This window comes from Arachis hypogaea, chromosome 10, assembly GCF_003086295.3.
Source record: "Arachis hypogaea cultivar Tifrunner chromosome 10, arahy.Tifrunner.gnm2.J5K5, whole genome shotgun sequence".
Lineage (NCBI taxonomy): Eukaryota > Viridiplantae > Streptophyta > Magnoliopsida > Fabales > Fabaceae > Arachis > Arachis hypogaea.
In genome coordinates this window covers 583,526-599,161 of record NC_092045.1, presented here as the reverse complement: position 1 = coordinate 599,161, position 15,636 = coordinate 583,526, and the positions used below count along the sequence as shown (strand labels likewise).

The 15,636-nt window shown below is 36.0% G+C and overlaps 4 protein-coding genes across 5 annotated transcripts; 3 read left to right on the top strand and 1 right to left on the bottom strand.

Annotated features, from left to right (window-relative positions):
- The first annotated feature begins 75 nt into the window (after window positions 1-75).
- LOC112714353 (uncharacterized) lies at window positions 76-4,257 on the top strand. 2 transcript variants are annotated; one of them, XM_072205625.1, is made up of 7 exons: window positions 294-976; window positions 1,062-1,286; window positions 1,392-1,772; window positions 2,429-3,300; window positions 3,394-3,474; window positions 3,703-3,849; window positions 3,933-4,257. In XM_072205625.1, exons 2-4 carry the CDS (start codon window positions 1,086-1,088, stop codon window positions 2,894-2,896), a joined length of 1,050 nt encoding a protein of 349 aa, XP_072061726.1. In that variant the 5' UTR covers window positions 294-976; window positions 1,062-1,085; the 3' UTR covers window positions 2,897-3,300; window positions 3,394-3,474; window positions 3,703-3,849; window positions 3,933-4,257. The 2 variants fall into 2 exon arrangements, with proteins under 2 accessions (XP_072061725.1, XP_072061726.1); XM_072205624.1 differs by having other exon boundaries at window positions 76-976; window positions 2,429-3,474.
- An 89-nt stretch (window positions 4,258-4,346) lies between these two features.
- On the top strand, window positions 4,347-6,421 carry LOC140172892 (pentatricopeptide repeat-containing protein At4g21065-like). Its single transcript, XM_072205623.1, has one exon. The coding sequence runs from the start codon at window positions 4,477-4,479 to the stop codon at window positions 6,334-6,336; it is 1,860 nt and encodes a 619-aa protein (XP_072061724.1). The 5' UTR covers window positions 4,347-4,476; the 3' UTR covers window positions 6,337-6,421.
- A 644-nt stretch (window positions 6,422-7,065) lies between these two features.
- Window positions 7,066-11,982, top strand: LOC112714349 (protein BREAST CANCER SUSCEPTIBILITY 1 homolog). The gene is made up of 13 exons (XM_025765933.3): window positions 7,066-7,247; window positions 7,343-7,396; window positions 7,502-7,572; window positions 7,645-7,758; window positions 7,988-8,460; window positions 8,747-8,854; window positions 8,948-9,904; window positions 9,996-10,096; window positions 10,198-10,384; window positions 10,475-10,681; window positions 10,765-10,930; window positions 11,042-11,160; window positions 11,483-11,982. The coding sequence occupies exons 1-13, from the start codon at window positions 7,192-7,194 to the stop codon at window positions 11,831-11,833; spliced, it is 2,964 nt and encodes a 987-aa protein (XP_025621718.1). The 5' UTR covers window positions 7,066-7,191; the 3' UTR covers window positions 11,834-11,982.
- Window positions 11,983-13,070: 1,088 nt separating this feature from the next.
- On the bottom strand, window positions 13,071-13,481 carry LOC140175941 (mitochondrial import inner membrane translocase subunit TIM17-1-like). Its single transcript, XM_072205708.1, has one exon. The coding sequence runs from the start codon at window positions 13,479-13,481 to the stop codon at window positions 13,071-13,073; it is 411 nt and encodes a 136-aa protein (XP_072061809.1).
- Between the last annotated feature and the right edge of the window lie 2,155 nt (window positions 13,482-15,636).

The following is a 15,636-nucleotide window of genomic DNA, read 5'->3' as shown; positions in this document are numbered from 1 at the left end:
TTTTTAGTTGTGTGCTAATATATATATATATATATATATATATATATATATGTAAGATTGGCTTTGTACAGAGATACTATGATGCAATATTAGGCTCGTAAAGTGTTTATTTCATTCTGTCGTTAGGTTATTTTGTTCAGAGATGTTATGATGCAGTTGACCACGAAATGACTGAAAGTGAAAACTCATGCAGTCGACTTCACGTGAAATTGATAATAATTGAGAGTCGTTAGATAATTTGAATAAATTTTTATTTAACAGCTCTCATCTATTAACTTCACCTGAAGTTTATTGCACCTAAATTTTCAGCTGACTGAAACCTATGAGAATCTAAATATCTAATACAAGTAGAAATCAAACATTATTAAAAGTTTAAAACTGAAGAAAGAGGAGTGGTAGGGGAGGGGTAAGGGGCGGTTGGATACCGCTAATTTGAAAATCATTTGAGCAGAGCAGAGTAGAAGATGTCAATGTCAATGTCGTCTCCGGAGGTGTTACTGAAGAATCGTTTCATGAGCTTCTTGATCTGGCAATCCATACCCTCAACCCTCATCTTCCTCCTCTTCAAACCCTTCCTCTCTTCTTCTTCTTCTTTCACTTCCTCCCTCTCCTTCCTCACCTTCCACTTCTCCCTCCTCCTTTTCTCCTCCACTCTCTCCCTCATCGCCTCCCCCACCCCCGCCGCCCCGCCCCTCCTCTTCAACTCGCCGCCCGTCTCCTCTGCTTCCTCTTCATCCCCTCCGACTCCGCCCACTTTCGCGCCCGCGCCAAGGTTTCCTTATCATTCGTGCTCTTCGCGGCCGCCTCCGCAGCTTCTGGTCTGGCGGCGGCGGTGTCCCTATGCGGGCTTGGAGCCATTGGTGAGGGCTTTTGGGTGATTGGAAGGGTAGGGTTGAGGGGTTTCTTCGTTGGTTTACTTTTTGGTTTGCATTACGTTTTGAAGCGTCGATGGGTTTTGGAGTTTCCCATCATTCAGGTCACTTTCTCTATCTCTATCTCTATCTCCCTCACTTTGATGCTTCTTAATGCGTTTCTGTCTATAACTTCTTTTGATTCTGCAGCGGTCAACTTACTTCAGCTTCAAAATGGGAGTTCCTTCGGCTGGTAGGCGCGCTCTCAAGCTTTCCATTGTGGCTTCCCTCTTCTCAGCTATTTTATTAGAGCTTCTCCCACATCCATTTAAGTACAGCATTTCACTGCAGAGATACGTCACCGACCAGATCGTCTTTTTTATTGCCACTTTTGCTATCTTCTTCTGTTGGGAATTGACTCATCACTTGCACCGGGTTGGTTTCTGCAACATGCTTCTTATGTATATGTTAACTGTTTCAAGTTACTTATAAATGTTAGTAATTCATTTGTGTTTGAAGTTTCTGTTGATTGGTATGTAGGTTTTACATACAAAGAGATCCGTATTTGCACCTCCAAAAGGTTCAGCAGCAGCAGAAACAAATCCAACTGAACATCTCCTTTTAGCTTTGGAGGAGAGTGATCCAACATCTCTTCTACGCTATCTTGCGTATCTTGATCTCTGTATGGTATGCGAGAAAAATGTTGACACTTGGAGGCGTGCAGCATTTTTTGAAGAAACTGGTGAGAGTTACAAAAGAGTAATCGCTGTGTGCTTGAAGCCACTGGAGCAACTTGCCACAATATTAAGTGAAGGCATGGGAAATTCTGTTGACAAACCTGCACAGCTATCGAATCAGCTATCATCTCCAACTGATTCACTACTTGATTCAAAGTGCTTAGAACAATTGCAGCTTCTCCAGGTATGGGCATATCTAACTATATTTATGTTTTTTACTAGAAAGATTTGCTAGTTCATTTAATTTTGTTCTTTGTTTAACTAGAAAGTTTTGGCAGCTCTTGTGATTACACTGAATTTTTAAACTTAACAAAAACCTTAAAAGGCTTATTATAAACTTCATAAATTGGTATGTTACTCAAAAAGTCAGGAATCTTGGATTGTATATGCCTGCCGCATTCACAATGTTACAGTGTTTGTTGGCCCTCTTTACTTTATCTTAAGTTTTTATCTAGTATGGTTGAAAGTTGAAACTTATTTAGAAGTTGTGGAGCCAACATACACAATTTTGGAAAGAGGTGTATAGAGACATGTGCCACTTTAGAATTACATAGAAATAGGATTTGTGACCTGGCTCCACAAAAGTCTGATCACTACTAGCTACCTACCTGCCATTCTGCGAAAATTGATAAGGAAATTGCAATTGGTTAAAGGTGGATAGCACGAGTGCACAACCATTTCATGTTTTTGTTTTGGGTGTGTAAATGTGCTCAAATGACCAGTGTCATCAGTTACCATTCCTAGTAATCACTAATCATGACTGCTTGTAACAATGTTCACTTAACTCAGCATTGTGAATTTGCACGCGACATATTAAGATCTTGTGTTACTTATATGCAGCTTTACACGTGGTGTTCAAGATCTGTTGCCTCACTGACTGCCTGTTCACGCAAAGAAGATAAGTTTGGGGTTGCTCAGCTCTCTGGGAGTAATGCCGCCGTAATTTCAACGTTGATATCATGTCTTCTAGCTGTTGAAAATTTCATGGGAAAGAAAACAAACCTGCAGTCCCCGCACCAGCTATTGGGACCTGCCGGTATCAGATGGGCAACAATGAACGGTGGAAGGGTGGATGTTTCATCTGGTAAAAGAAGAAGTGGCCCAGTAAACTCAAAAGCTTATGTTATTGCTGATGTTCTAAGGACTTCAATATACCAAATAGTATCAGCATTCCATGATGAGATGTTAGCTGGTGCAAAAGCAAGCCTTCTTGAGAAGGACTGGATCACCAATGGGAAAGCAGCTTTTGGTACCCGTGAGATGCTTATACAAAAGTTACGTCTTTTCCTTGATTATAGAGCTACATAACTTGATTGTAGTATTGGGGTTTGGATGCCACTTTGTTGGGTTGATCAAATATACTCATAGGTTGTTGTTAAGTGGAGATGAAATAGGATGAAGAGGATTCAATTTTGCTGTCAGAAATTTCAGAGAGGATATTAATCTGTAACAATTTTTTTTAATATGCTTGATTTTGCAGGTAAAAGCACATAAAAGCACGAGTTTATGCGTTTTTATTTTTTCCACGTTCTTTTAGGCTTTGCAAACGAGGAGGCCCTCCCTAGTTGCTACTCTGTGGCCCTGTCTTGGACCTTGGTACATTGCCTCCAAAAATCGATAAAGTCCTAAAGTAGAAAAAAAAAAAGGATGCTGTCGACAAATAGATCTTGGCTCAAAATTTTGATCACTTGCGTCATAGATAGTATTGTGTCGTATCATTTTTAATCGTACTTATGGAGATATTTTAGTTTAACTAGTAGGGTTCAAATAGCAACTTGAGTTTCCTTCATGTTTTTGTGGATAAGATGCGTAGGAACGCTAAGATTCAGACTGCGACTCGCGCCATCAACAATATTACCCTCCAACTCAACCACCTCGCACGACAGGTACATACCTATGCAACCTTTCATAATTTGAGGGACACAGGGAAGTTGAATTATGCTCACAAATTACGTAGGTTAAGACGTTTAATGGTCTTCATTGTATGTCTATTTTGATTTGATTAGGCCATGTTAAAATTTATAGAGAGCACAACCCCCTATAATAAGTCCCTCTCATTAATGCATAATGAACACACATATAACTCAATTTGTTTCTGTTTCCCTGATCTATAGGTGTCTGCAATTGACAAGTCCATTTCGAATGGGGACACGGTACCTGAAATTCAGATTTCGACACTAATTGAGATGCTTATGAGACAAGCAATCAAGTTAAAAAGCATTTCTACAGAAGGAGATGTTTCTGCACAAAAAAGTGTTCAGGTATTTAATTCCATTCTTTATTATCACACAAGTTCAAGAGGAATGATGAGTTATATGCTAAATTTGATGGTTACATTTTTCAGGAAAAGAAAGTGCAGAAATGTGTTGAAACATTACATTGGATGCACTTAAGATATCTAATGCAAGAATAAAGCATGTTGTTGTTACAACCAACTGGGAGACCTTTGATCATCCTCCTTCGTCGACTAAGTCTCAGTGGGAAATATTTGATTGACTCTGTTATTTTTATTCCAACTCTTCTTTTTATTTTATTTTTATTGAAAGTGTAATCCAGTGCCTTATATTTCTTATTCAACTTATGATCATTAGTGTGAAAATATATCACATGCTCAATGCCTTAATAACTCGAATTATATAATCTTATGCCATTTTGCTTCAAGTTTGAAATTTTCATTTTCATATATATATTGAGTATTTGTTAACAGAATCCAAACCCTACTATTTTTATGCCATATAAGACTACCTTTGTATTTTGTATTTTGTATTTTTTAAAAAAGATGCAGCACTTTATTCACATTACACATTGCACAATATAGATTCGTTCTAAGCGAACATTAACATTAACATATCAAATCCTTAGCATGCTGTGGTATCGTACCATGTAACATGAGACTATACTCAAAGCTCTCCTCATTAGTGCACACATCTCAGCCGTTGAACCCCAAAATCCACCTATGTTCCTCAACCTTCTTGTCATCATCATCAACAACTGCCACACAGAACCCAGTACCCCATATTGTCACAAAATGCATTGCTCTATTGCAGTTTTGGGCATCTTCCATATCCAAACTAAGGCAAATCCATGCATTTTCCATTAGGCATGGTGTCCCACTTAACAACCCTGACATGGGCAAGCATCTCATTTTTACTATTGTATCTTTCTCTGCACCCATGTCTTATGCCTACCATGTGTTTGCTGTATTGCATGACCCAAATGTGTTCACTTGGAACACCATGATAAGGGGTTATGCTGAAAGCGATGACCCAAGTCCTGCACTTCATTTCTACCGTAAAATGTCGGCGTCTTGTGTTGACCCTGACACTCACACTTACCCTTTTCTTCTAAAGGCTGTTGCCAAGTCTTTGAATGTTAGAGAAGGGGAAGCTATACATTCAGTTACAGTGAGAAAAGGGTTTGAGTCTTTGGTGTTTGTTCAGAACGGTTTGCTTCACATGTATGCTGTTTGTGGCGACACAGAAAGCGCACACAAGGTGTTTGAGTCAATGGTGGAAAGAGATCTTGTGGCTTGGAATTCTGTGATTAATGGGTTTGCACTTAATGGCAGGCCTAGTGAGGCCTTGACACTATTCAGGGAGATGAACATGGAGGGACTGGAGCCGGATGGGTTCACTGTGGTTAGCCTTTTATCTGCTTGTGCTGAACTTGGAGCTCTAGAATTAGGACGTAGGGTTCATGTGTTCTTGTTGAAGGTAGGATTGACAGAGAACATGCATGTGAACAATTCACTGCTGGACTTTTATGCCAAGTGTGGGAGCATCAGGGAGGCGAAACAAGTTTTTGGCGAGATGAGAGAAAGGAATGTGGTTTCTTTTACTTCTTTGATTGTTGGCTTGGCAGTGAATGGCTTTGGGGAGGAAGCACTTGAATTTTTTAAAGAGATGGAAGAACAAAGAGTTAAGCCTAGTGAGATTACTTTTGTTGGTGTCTTGTATGCTTGCAGCCACTGTGGAATGTTGAATGAAGGGTTTAATTACTTTAGAAGGATGAAAGATGAATATGGAATCATGCCAAGGATAGAACACTATGGCTGCATGGTGGACCTGCTGAGTAGGGCAGGTTTAGTGAAACAAGCATATGAATATATTCAGAACATGCCATTGCAGCCAAATTCTGTTATTTGGAGGACCTTATTGGGAGCATGCACAATCCATGGTCATTTAGGCCTAGGGGAGATAGCTAGATCACACCTTTTGAAGTTAGAGCCTAAACACAGCGGCGACTATGTGCTTCTCTCGAATATTTATGCGGCCGAACGCCGTTGGTCGGATGTACAAACAGTAAGAAGATCAATGCTAGAGGATGGTGTTAGGAAAACACCTGGCTATAGCATGGTGGAGTTGGGAAATCGGGTTTATGAGTTTACTATGGGCGATAGGTCTCATCCTCGGAGTAAGGATGTATATGCACTGTTAGAGAAAATCACAGAGTTGCTAAAGTTAGAAGGTTATGTTCCTCACACTGCAAATGTACTTGCAGACATAGAGGAAGAGGAGAAGGAGCAAGCTTTGTCTTATCACAGTGAAAAGGTGGCAATCGCTTTTATGATCCTAAATACACCACCAGGGACCCCAATTAGGGTCATAAAGAACTTGAGGGTTTGTGCAGATTGTCATATGGCTATAAAACTCATATCAAAGGTTTATGATAGAGAGATTGTTATCAGGGATCGTAGTAGGCTCCACCATTTTAGAGATGGTTCATGTTCATGTAAAGATTACTGGTAATATGGGATGTAATGGAAGTTAAATATTATTTGATAATTTTAGGTAAGATAACTTAAAGAATGGAATCAAACCATAAATTTGTGAACTCTTAAGCCATTAAACTACAATATTTTTTTTGTATTTTTTGTGTTATATAAAAAATTACTGGTAAAAATACGATTTGATAGACATGAAAATATCCAACAATATACTGTTTTTTTTTTAAAAGTATATGTAGACAATAAAAATACTAAACAATGTGAATAATGAATATGTCGGATGTTTAATTTATTAGGTGTGCGGATGATTATCCTAATATCAATTATCAAAATTTAGGTGGGTAATTTATGAGTGTAGTGTGTTTTTATTTTATTGGACCAATTTTAAAATCCATTGTTCACAAAAATCATTGTTTATCTAATAAAGTCTTTTTTTTATATAAAATCAATAATATTGAGAATTTTTACTTTTGAGTTTGCAGATTTTTATATTTTTATGAAAACCTTTGTTACTTATTTCTTTTTACAAAAAATGATTATTTAAAAAATTCAACGAACATAATTTATTTATTTTTTTGGTAACTTAGAACATAATTTAGTTTAATATTTCTTAAAATTTTACGTAATTAAGGAAATACAAATAATAATATGAAAAGAAAGCGGGAAAGAGTGGCGAGGAAGAAACTAGAAACTAGAAAGCTTGCACTGCAAAACAGAGGCGCGAAGGAAATGAGTTGGCGCGGCTTCAAATTCAAATAATAAAAATCGCTGCAAAACTACTTATTTGAAGCACAAATATTCGAACTCTTGTTGGATATAAACTGAATAGAATCAGAACCTTTCTCGCTCTTATTTGATCTGTCAATCGAGAATAACAATGGCGAATCGTACGGATCTGGAGGAAATGGGCAGAGAACTCCAATGCCCCATTTGGTATTCAAACACTCTCTTTCTAATCTTATGTTAATAATCCTCTAGTACAATTAATTAATTAATTTCTTCTCGTTGTTTTGTAATGATCTGTGAAGTTTAAGTTTGCTGAATTCTCCGGCCAGTCTCCCATGCAGCCATGTCTTCTGCAAGTAAGTATTCTTCTTCTTCTTCTTCTTCTTCTTCTTGTTATTTGTTATACAAAATCCGAAATGAAGCATTCTTATGTGTTTGTAATTCAATTTTGGTGGTTTCAGCTTTTGTATCGTCAAGTCTATGAAGTCGTCTTCTGATTGCCCTGTCTGTAAACTACCCTTCTTCCCTCGAGGTACCCCTCCTCCTCTTATCTCCTTCTTTATCTTAAAGGTTCTTTTAGTAATTTTGGCTATTTTGTATGAAGAGGTTCGCCCTAGTCCTCGTTCGCTCAATTTGGTCAACATTTACAAAAGAATGGAACGCTCTTCTGGTATGAACTTATTCCTCACCCAGAATCCGCACCAATCTAAGTTTTCAGGTTAGCTTTCCCATCTGTTTTTGTCCACGTATAACTTCACCTGCTTCCAAATGATTATGACTTGTGTTGTAATAAGCATATGCCTGTGCTATCTTTTAGTTGCAAGCTAATTTGCCTGTGGGTTTATAGGTTCAAGTTCTAGCTTTGTTTGAAATATAGGAATGTGCTTTCAAGCATATGCATTTATGTCCTCCTTTTTACACTTTACTGACATTTAGTTACCTGGCAGATGAAGAAACGCAATGTCAAGCTGATGCTGACTGTGGTAGAGAGGATGCTACTCGAAGTCATCGAAATCCTGCTCAGAAAAGGAAAACCCTCAAAAACAGCGTGTCAGGGAAGAAGAATGTTCCTGACACTGCAAAACCTTCTCTTCCAGCTAAGAAAAGGGTTCAGGTGCCACAAGATCCTCTTTCTGAAACTCCATTCAAAAATTCAAGCTCTGGAGACTACCTCTGTGGAACTAGAAAAGAGGGAAAAGAAAAGGATACTGATACTGTAAATGAAAACCCTCTCCAAAGTGAAAGAGATGTACCTGTTCTTTCACCTTTCTTTTGGTTAAGAGAGGAGGAAGGTGTTGAGAATTTAAGTCAGCAAACTTTCGGGGATAAGCTTATAGATGAAAGCCCAACACCAAGCCCTCCTTCATTCAGTGATCTCAAGGACTCTGATGATGAAAATCCGACTAAACTGACATTATCAGTAAGTAATGGGTTGTTATAGCAACTGAATATGTTGTCATAAACTATGAAATTGTAAACCGTTTTTTTTTTTTCAATAACTGTTTGTTTTATATGGCTGATGAAAATCACTTCCCAGTCTCATGGTTCTTAAACTATTCAACTACTTGGTTGGTGATAAACGTTGTTGAAGTCACTCAGAACAAAATTCGGAAATTTAGTTTTCATGGTTAAAATCAGATTACGTTAGAAGAGACTTGTAATAAATTACTGATTTTATTTCTTGGCTTCTTGCTATTGTCATGTAGGATGAGGTGCAAAATAAAACCTCTTTTGATCTCTTTGATAGTGAGCTGTTTGAGTGGACACAAAGGCCTTGCTCTCCTGAATTATTTTCAAGTCCTGTCAAATTGCAGGTAAGGAGAGAATTGGAGCCACGGGTTATCATACATAAATTTAGGATACTGTACCTTGACTATGCATTGATGTTCTTTTCAATTGTATTACAGCCTTTGAGTGCTGGTGTGATCAGTGAAAATCAAGAGGATTTGCTGGAAGCCTCAAAAGAGCTTGAAAGAAATAAATCCAGTGATTATGCTGAAAATACTAAACTTCAGAATTCACAAAACGGAACTAGATTGTCTGATGTTTTACAACCCAGTGTGACTTCTCCATTTAGGAGTTCTGGTGATATAAATGGGACAAAGAAGTACAAGAGAAGCAGGAAGATGAGGGAAAAAGCCGCTCAAGAACAGGTTGTGGAACAACAAGATTCAATTGTGGGAATCAATGTTGATTCAAATAGATCATTAGAAATCACTGAGGATCAATCATGGGAGAAGCGACAAGCTTCTAATCTGGGAAAGACTAGTAGAAAGTGCAAGAGGGTTTGTTTTGATACTTGCACCGACTCCAATATATCAGTAGTTCTTCGTAATGGTGAAGTGAACATGGCAAAGGATTCATATATTTCACATTCCCAAAAAGAAACCAACAAGTTTGCTTGCCAAATGATTCCAGGTAAATGCCAGAGTGAAAGATCTGGAAAGCAAAAGCTGAATTATGTGCAGGACCAAGCTGAAGAATTATCTTGCATGCAAAACCAAACTGATGGTGAGTTAGCTGGTTCTGCATCATCTATGTTAAATCAGCAGACAGACAAAAATGGAAAGATGTCCAATAAAAGGCAAATTAAAGGGAAAGTTTCTATAAAGTCTATTTCTGGTGGTAGTGAATTGAGGAGTACCAAGAAATTGAAACTTTCCTCCGATTTGATCTCTCAGACAAAGGCCGGTGAACAAATCCAACCTAATGAAAGCACCCAGAGGAGTCCTGGTGTCAAGGTTTTGGATGATACATCTAAGGAGAAATGTAGCACTTTGAAGCATGTACCAGTTTTAACGAACTGTGAAAGTCAAGCTGAAAAGTACCAATGTGTTTTTTGTCACTCATCAGAAGAATCAGAGGTAAATTTGTTTGCTCACGCATCTAGTCATCTCTAATATGTTATCTACTATATACGAACTAGGATTTGATAGTGTGCCATTCAAAATTCAGGTTTCTGGGCCAATGATGCATTACTATGGCACCAAGCCTGTTGCTGCAAATTATGAAGGAGGATCCAAAGTCATACATTCTCACAGGAACTGCACAGAATGGTAATTTCCTAATTTTTACTGACGACTAACTACCTCTACTTTGAATGTTTACTTGTGACTGAGTTTGATATGTAAAGTTAATTTGTTCTAAACTTGTGCAGGGCCCCCAATGTATATTTTGAAGATGATAATGCAATTAATCTTGAAGCTGAAATAAGTAGGAGCCGGAGAATTAAGTGTGGTTTTTGTGGACTCAAGGGCGCTGCTCTTGGTTGTTACGAGAAAAGTTGTCGTAGGAGTTTTCATGTTCCTTGTGCCAAGTGGACTACGCATTGCCGATGGGATATGGTATGCGATAAAAAGCAGTGATGATTTAAAGTTTCATGCAGCTTTTTAAATGAACCCATCTAATCAAATCCTTTCATTTTTATGCATCAGGAAAACTTTGTCATGTTATGCCCTTTACATACTTCGTGCATTTTACCCTGTGAGAGTTCAGGATCCAAGGGTAAGAGCAATAAGTGCAGAACGAGAGACAGTAAAAGTCTTGCTTTCAAACATGGCCCTACAAATCAGAAAGGGACTGCTCTTGGATCATACAAGAAAATTGTGCTTTGTTGCTCAGCTCTGTCAATACAGGAGAGGGTAAATAATCGCATATGGCATATTGTCTTTTCCCCCCTGATTCAGAAGCCATATTTACTTTGTTTCATGGTTGAAAACTGTAGGATATTGTTTCTGAATTTCAAAGAGTAACCAAGGTTACTGTTTTGAAAAAATGGGATTCAAGTGTTACCCATGTTATAGCATCAACAGACGAAAATAAGGCTTGTAAAAGGACCCTCAAAGTATTGATGGGCATACTGGAGGGGAAGTGGATTCTCAATATTGAATGTGAGTTCAGTACTTTAACTAGAATTCCTCTGGTTTCTACTTCCTACTAAAATGTCATCACAAAATTAATAATGGTGACATCTCTCCTATTCTCATGTTGTCTGGTTACAGGGATTAAAGCTTGCATGAAGGAAATGAAGCCTGTTGATGAGGATAGTTATGAAATCAATCTTGACATCCATGGAATCCATGATGGTCCTCATCTTGGACGACTAAGAGTTTTAAATAAGGTTAGAATTTTCATTGTTAAGTGTTTTAGCGTCAAAACATTGTTAATTTATATTAAAACTTTCTCATGTTAATTTCTTAGGCATACTTGTTAGATAAACCTTATTTATCTTTTATATGAATGTCCTGGAACACGCAATGATAATAAAGCAGCTAGACGTTTGATTTCACGTCTTAATGTTTTAGGCCAAATACCTACTATGACTAAAACTAACTTCTATTTCATTAAAATTAACTGTGCTTTTAGATTGGGTATCTTGGTGCAATCTCCGGATTATGTGCAAACTAGTGGTCTGTGTTGACAAAATTTCTTTTTTTATGCAGCAACCAAAGCTTTTGGATGGCTTCAAGTTCTATTTTGTGGGAGATTTTATGCCATCATATAAGGGCTATTTGCAAGATCTTGTGACCGCTGCTGGAGGGGTAATTTTGAATAGAAAACCAGTGTCTGGTGACGCAAACTCAACGTCACCTGGTATGCATCCACCCCAGACACTCATAATTTACAACCTTGAGCTTCCTGATAAATGCAGTCCTTCCAAAAGGGATACCATTTCTACTCAACGGCGACATGATGCGGAGGTTCTAGCAAGCTCTACAGGTTCAAAGATAGCAAGTAATACATGGATTCTGAACTCTATTGCAGCCTGCAAGCTGCAAATCCTTGCTGAATGAAATTGTATTTGTTGACCTCATTTAGATTAACGTGATCCTAGACTAGTGTCTTGCTCTTTTTATCGTTGTCTGTCAAAGCATGCTTTAATGACAATATCGTATGTAATTATATAACCATGGAAAAAAAGAACTCATACTTCAACGGACAATCCAACTCTTACTCAAACAACACTCTGCATATGCATCTTCAGCTCTACATATGAAACTTACTAGTTACTATACATTTGTTAAGCTTCATACCAGTCCTAACAGTAATATTTAACACATACAACTTCTACCACGCACTTAACTACTGTTCATGAATCAGCAATTTTGAAATCATACTTCGGAAATAGTGACCTGAACTTACTCACCTTTTGTTGAATCAGCACAATACCAACCAACAGCTTATACGACAAACAACCACCGCTAGTTAACAAATCAATCAAAATGCAATTTATGCAGACACCCCTAACCTCAGACAGCTATACCCAGGTCTCTAATCACAATAACCTCTTTCCAAGATCTGACAAGCAAAAGCAAAAACGCTTAGCAGCCAGAGGCATATTACCCATTTTACCACACACTTTACAAGCTTTCTTCATTATACCTTGCATATTGTTTCTTTATCGGCATCACAGGCTTCTTTGAAGGCCCTCAATATCTTCTTGAAAGATTCTTCGTCCTTCGACTCTGCATGAGTCTTTGAAGCCCCTCGTTAGTATGCACATATTATATTCGTTGCTAATCCAATCGATTTAATTTAACACCAATCGATTAGTAAATAACTATTTTGTGTCAAATAACTCGGTCCTAACTCATAACAGTTGATTGTATATATAAATAAATCGATTCCTTTATGCACAAACATATTCAATCTATAAATGTGAAAAATAGATTGAAACTTTGAATGATTTAAGATATAGTCCTTCGTCTTCATTACCCATCTCATAAATTTCTCCAACTATTCCTTTCGTCGTCCAACACAAGTCCAGACTTTATTATTTATTAATAACATCCACTAATCACACACCAAAAGAATAATAAAGGGAAAAAAAAACGAACATACCCCTTTATGTAAAAATCTGGCTAATAGGCGCAGCAAGAGTATAAGTGTATAACTATAGAACTAGATATGCACTGATACTATGGTATCTATCTATCAACAATCAATATGCAAGCTAAATTGATTAAGATTCGCAAGAAATTGAGAATTTAATCGTTCTTGAATTAAAAGAGTGAATTTCGACATGCTAAATCAGTCAAAGCGTGGGGCCGGGGCCGAGGACTTGTCCAACATGATTGAGCTGACCTCTACTACTGTGCCGAAGAGAGCACCACACATGGTGAAGCATGCGGAGGCTCTGAGACTGCGGCGGCACACGGAGAGCAGCCCGGTGCCGATGGCCCCGGAAAATATGCGGTTCCAGGCGTCGTCCTTCTGACGAACAGAAACCAAGGCGTTTTTGGAGACTTTGCAGAGGGCACACCAGGCGGCAACCTTGCCCCCGACGCGGGGTGCATTGAGGCGAACGGCGTTGCAAGCTGTAGCCATATGGGTTGGAGAGATGCAAAGGGACTTGAAGAAGTGGTAGGGGGATCCGGCGATTACGCCCATCATGAACCCAGCGCCCGCTGAATTGACTACAACATCAAGGCATTCTTCCATTGACTGCGGACTTCTAAGTAAGTTACCTGAATCCTATTGCCCAAAGGTGTAATTGTGTTTCTCCTTCTATGTTTTCTCCACCACTAGGTTTTTAAAGGGAGTTCTATTTATAAAATTCAACTAGGTATCTGATTCATATCCCACGTAAGCCAGGCTCTAGAATAGGATGTTCAAATTCAACCTTATCGAAATTATACAGTTTATTTAATTTAATTTAAATAAAAAATTAATTAAAATCGTATTAATTTAAATTTAATTGGATTCGGTTTTTTGTATATTGCTGGATGGAATTTTGGATTTACTTTTTATAATCGATCTAATCTAATTTAAATTACACCATCTGTTATAATATTATTATTTTATTATTATATTTATAATTATACTTATAACATGTTCAACTTGTTATACATTTTTATATTATTTATGTATTATTTTATTTAATAAATATTTTATATTCAAAATGTTATTTATTTATTATTTTAACTAACTTATAATTTTATTTCTATTATTATGTTATCGTTAGCATTTTAAAATATTGTTAAGACTTGTTATGTCATTGTTGATTATTTAAAATTTGATGTTGAGACTTTTTATATATATTCAATCTTTTTAATTTGTTTATTATTTTGTTTTTAATCACACTTGTTGAATTAGAAAATAGATAAAAAAAGCATGAAAATTAGAATTTATAAAAAATTTAAATATAGATATCAACTTCTCGGTAATAAGTACATTTTTTTCTTCTTTATAAATAAGTGCATCATAATCTTTTGACATAAAATTTATCAAGACTGGACTTCACTGGTCTAGATCCGGCTCTAGTATAAGCTGAAAGTAGTGTGATTTCACAAAGTTTAGAACCAAGTAAAGATTTCAAAAAAAGATCCAACCATTATTTAAAATCAAATTCGAATCAAAATAAACACAATTTTATCCGATCCATGTATACCTTTGCTCCAAGCCTATTGGAAGTAAAGCAAGACGTCGATGAGCCTCTCCAAGCCTACACAAAAAGATTCAACTGAGAGTATTTAGAGATTCAAAATCTCCCCCACTAAAGCAGCCATAATGGGTTTGTGGATGGACATTTAGTGTGTGTTTAGATTAGAGTTGGCTAAACTAGAATTTGAATAAAAGTGATTTTTGTAAAATTGATTTTGGATAGAAGTGAGTTTGTGTCAACATAATTTATGTTTGACAATTTTAAACTAAAAGTGATTTTGATAAAATGAAATTGTTTGGATAATATTAATTAAAATCACTTTTAGATAGATAATTAGTTAATTACTAAAAAAATATAATATTAAATTAAAATATTATTTTTTAGTATATTTAATCTTTTTTATACTTCTTTTAATATATTTTTTATATAATGTTTTTTATAAAATTTTATTTTAGTTTGTTATAATTTTTTTAATAAAAATTAATATTTATTTATTAAACTAAAAATAACATATAAAATAATATATTTTAGTACTTTTTATGAGTACTCTCAATAATCTTATTTGTTTACTATTTTGGTTTCTAATTTTTTACTAATTATGTTTTTATTATTATTTATAATTAATTTTTTATTTAATTTATCATTTTCAATAGAAACAATAATACATATTATAACAAATAGAATAATAAACAATGAACAAGAATTATAATAATAAATATTCACAATGTCAAACAAAAAAATATTTTATAATTTTATTAGTACTCTCGGTATTCTTTTATTTAATATTATTTTAGACTGTAAAATTTTATTACTTATGATTCCATTGTTATGTATGATTAGTTTTTTATTTACTTTATCATTTTTAATAAGATCAATCATTCATATTATAATAGAATTAAAATAACAAATTTAATAAAAAAAAACCAAAATATAAAAAAATACTAAAAATTCAAAAAATTTTTAAAATATTTGAAATGACTTGAAACAAATATGAAAATTCTTTTGGAAAAAACCAATAATGATCATCAAAGGTGAACTCACGTTGAAGTGAACGCAGAAGCAACAATTTTTCGCTTCTAATAAACGCGCTTTTAAGCTGAAGTGAACGCAGAAGCAACAATTTTTCGCTTCTAATAAACGCGCTTTTAAGCTGCAAAATCACTTCTGCGTTTAAAGAAAAAAAATTGCCAAACATTAAAACACAGCGTTCAA

Excerpts from the sequence above, each read along its gene's own strand:
- LOC140172892 (XM_072205623.1), top strand. The coding sequence starts at position 4,477 with ATGAGACTATACTCAAAGCTCTCCTCATTAGTGCACACATCTCAGCCG.
- LOC112714349 (XM_025765933.3), top strand. The coding sequence starts at position 7,192 with ATGGCGAATCGTACGGATCTGGAGGAAATGGGCAGAGAACTCCAATGC. Across the intron at positions 7,248-7,342 it reads GAACTCCAATGCCCCATTTG|TTTAAGTTTGCTGAATTCTC; the intron begins GTATTCAAACAC and ends TGATCTGTGAAG. Across the intron at positions 9,905-9,995 it reads ACTCATCAGAAGAATCAGAG|GTTTCTGGGCCAATGATGCA; the intron begins GTAAATTTGTTT and ends TTCAAAATTCAG.
- LOC112714353 (XM_072205624.1), top strand. The coding sequence starts at position 1,086 with ATGGGAGTTCCTTCGGCTGGTAGGCGCGCTCTCAAGCTTTCCATTGTG. Across the intron at positions 1,287-1,391 it reads TGACTCATCACTTGCACCGG|GTTTTACATACAAAGAGATC; the intron begins GTTGGTTTCTGC and ends ATTGGTATGTAG. Across the intron at positions 1,773-2,428 it reads AACAATTGCAGCTTCTCCAG|CTTTACACGTGGTGTTCAAG; the intron begins GTATGGGCATAT and ends ACTTATATGCAG.
- LOC140175941 (XM_072205708.1), bottom strand. The coding sequence starts at position 13,481 with ATGGAAGAATGCCTTGATGTTGTAGTCAATTCAGCGGGCGCTGGGTTC.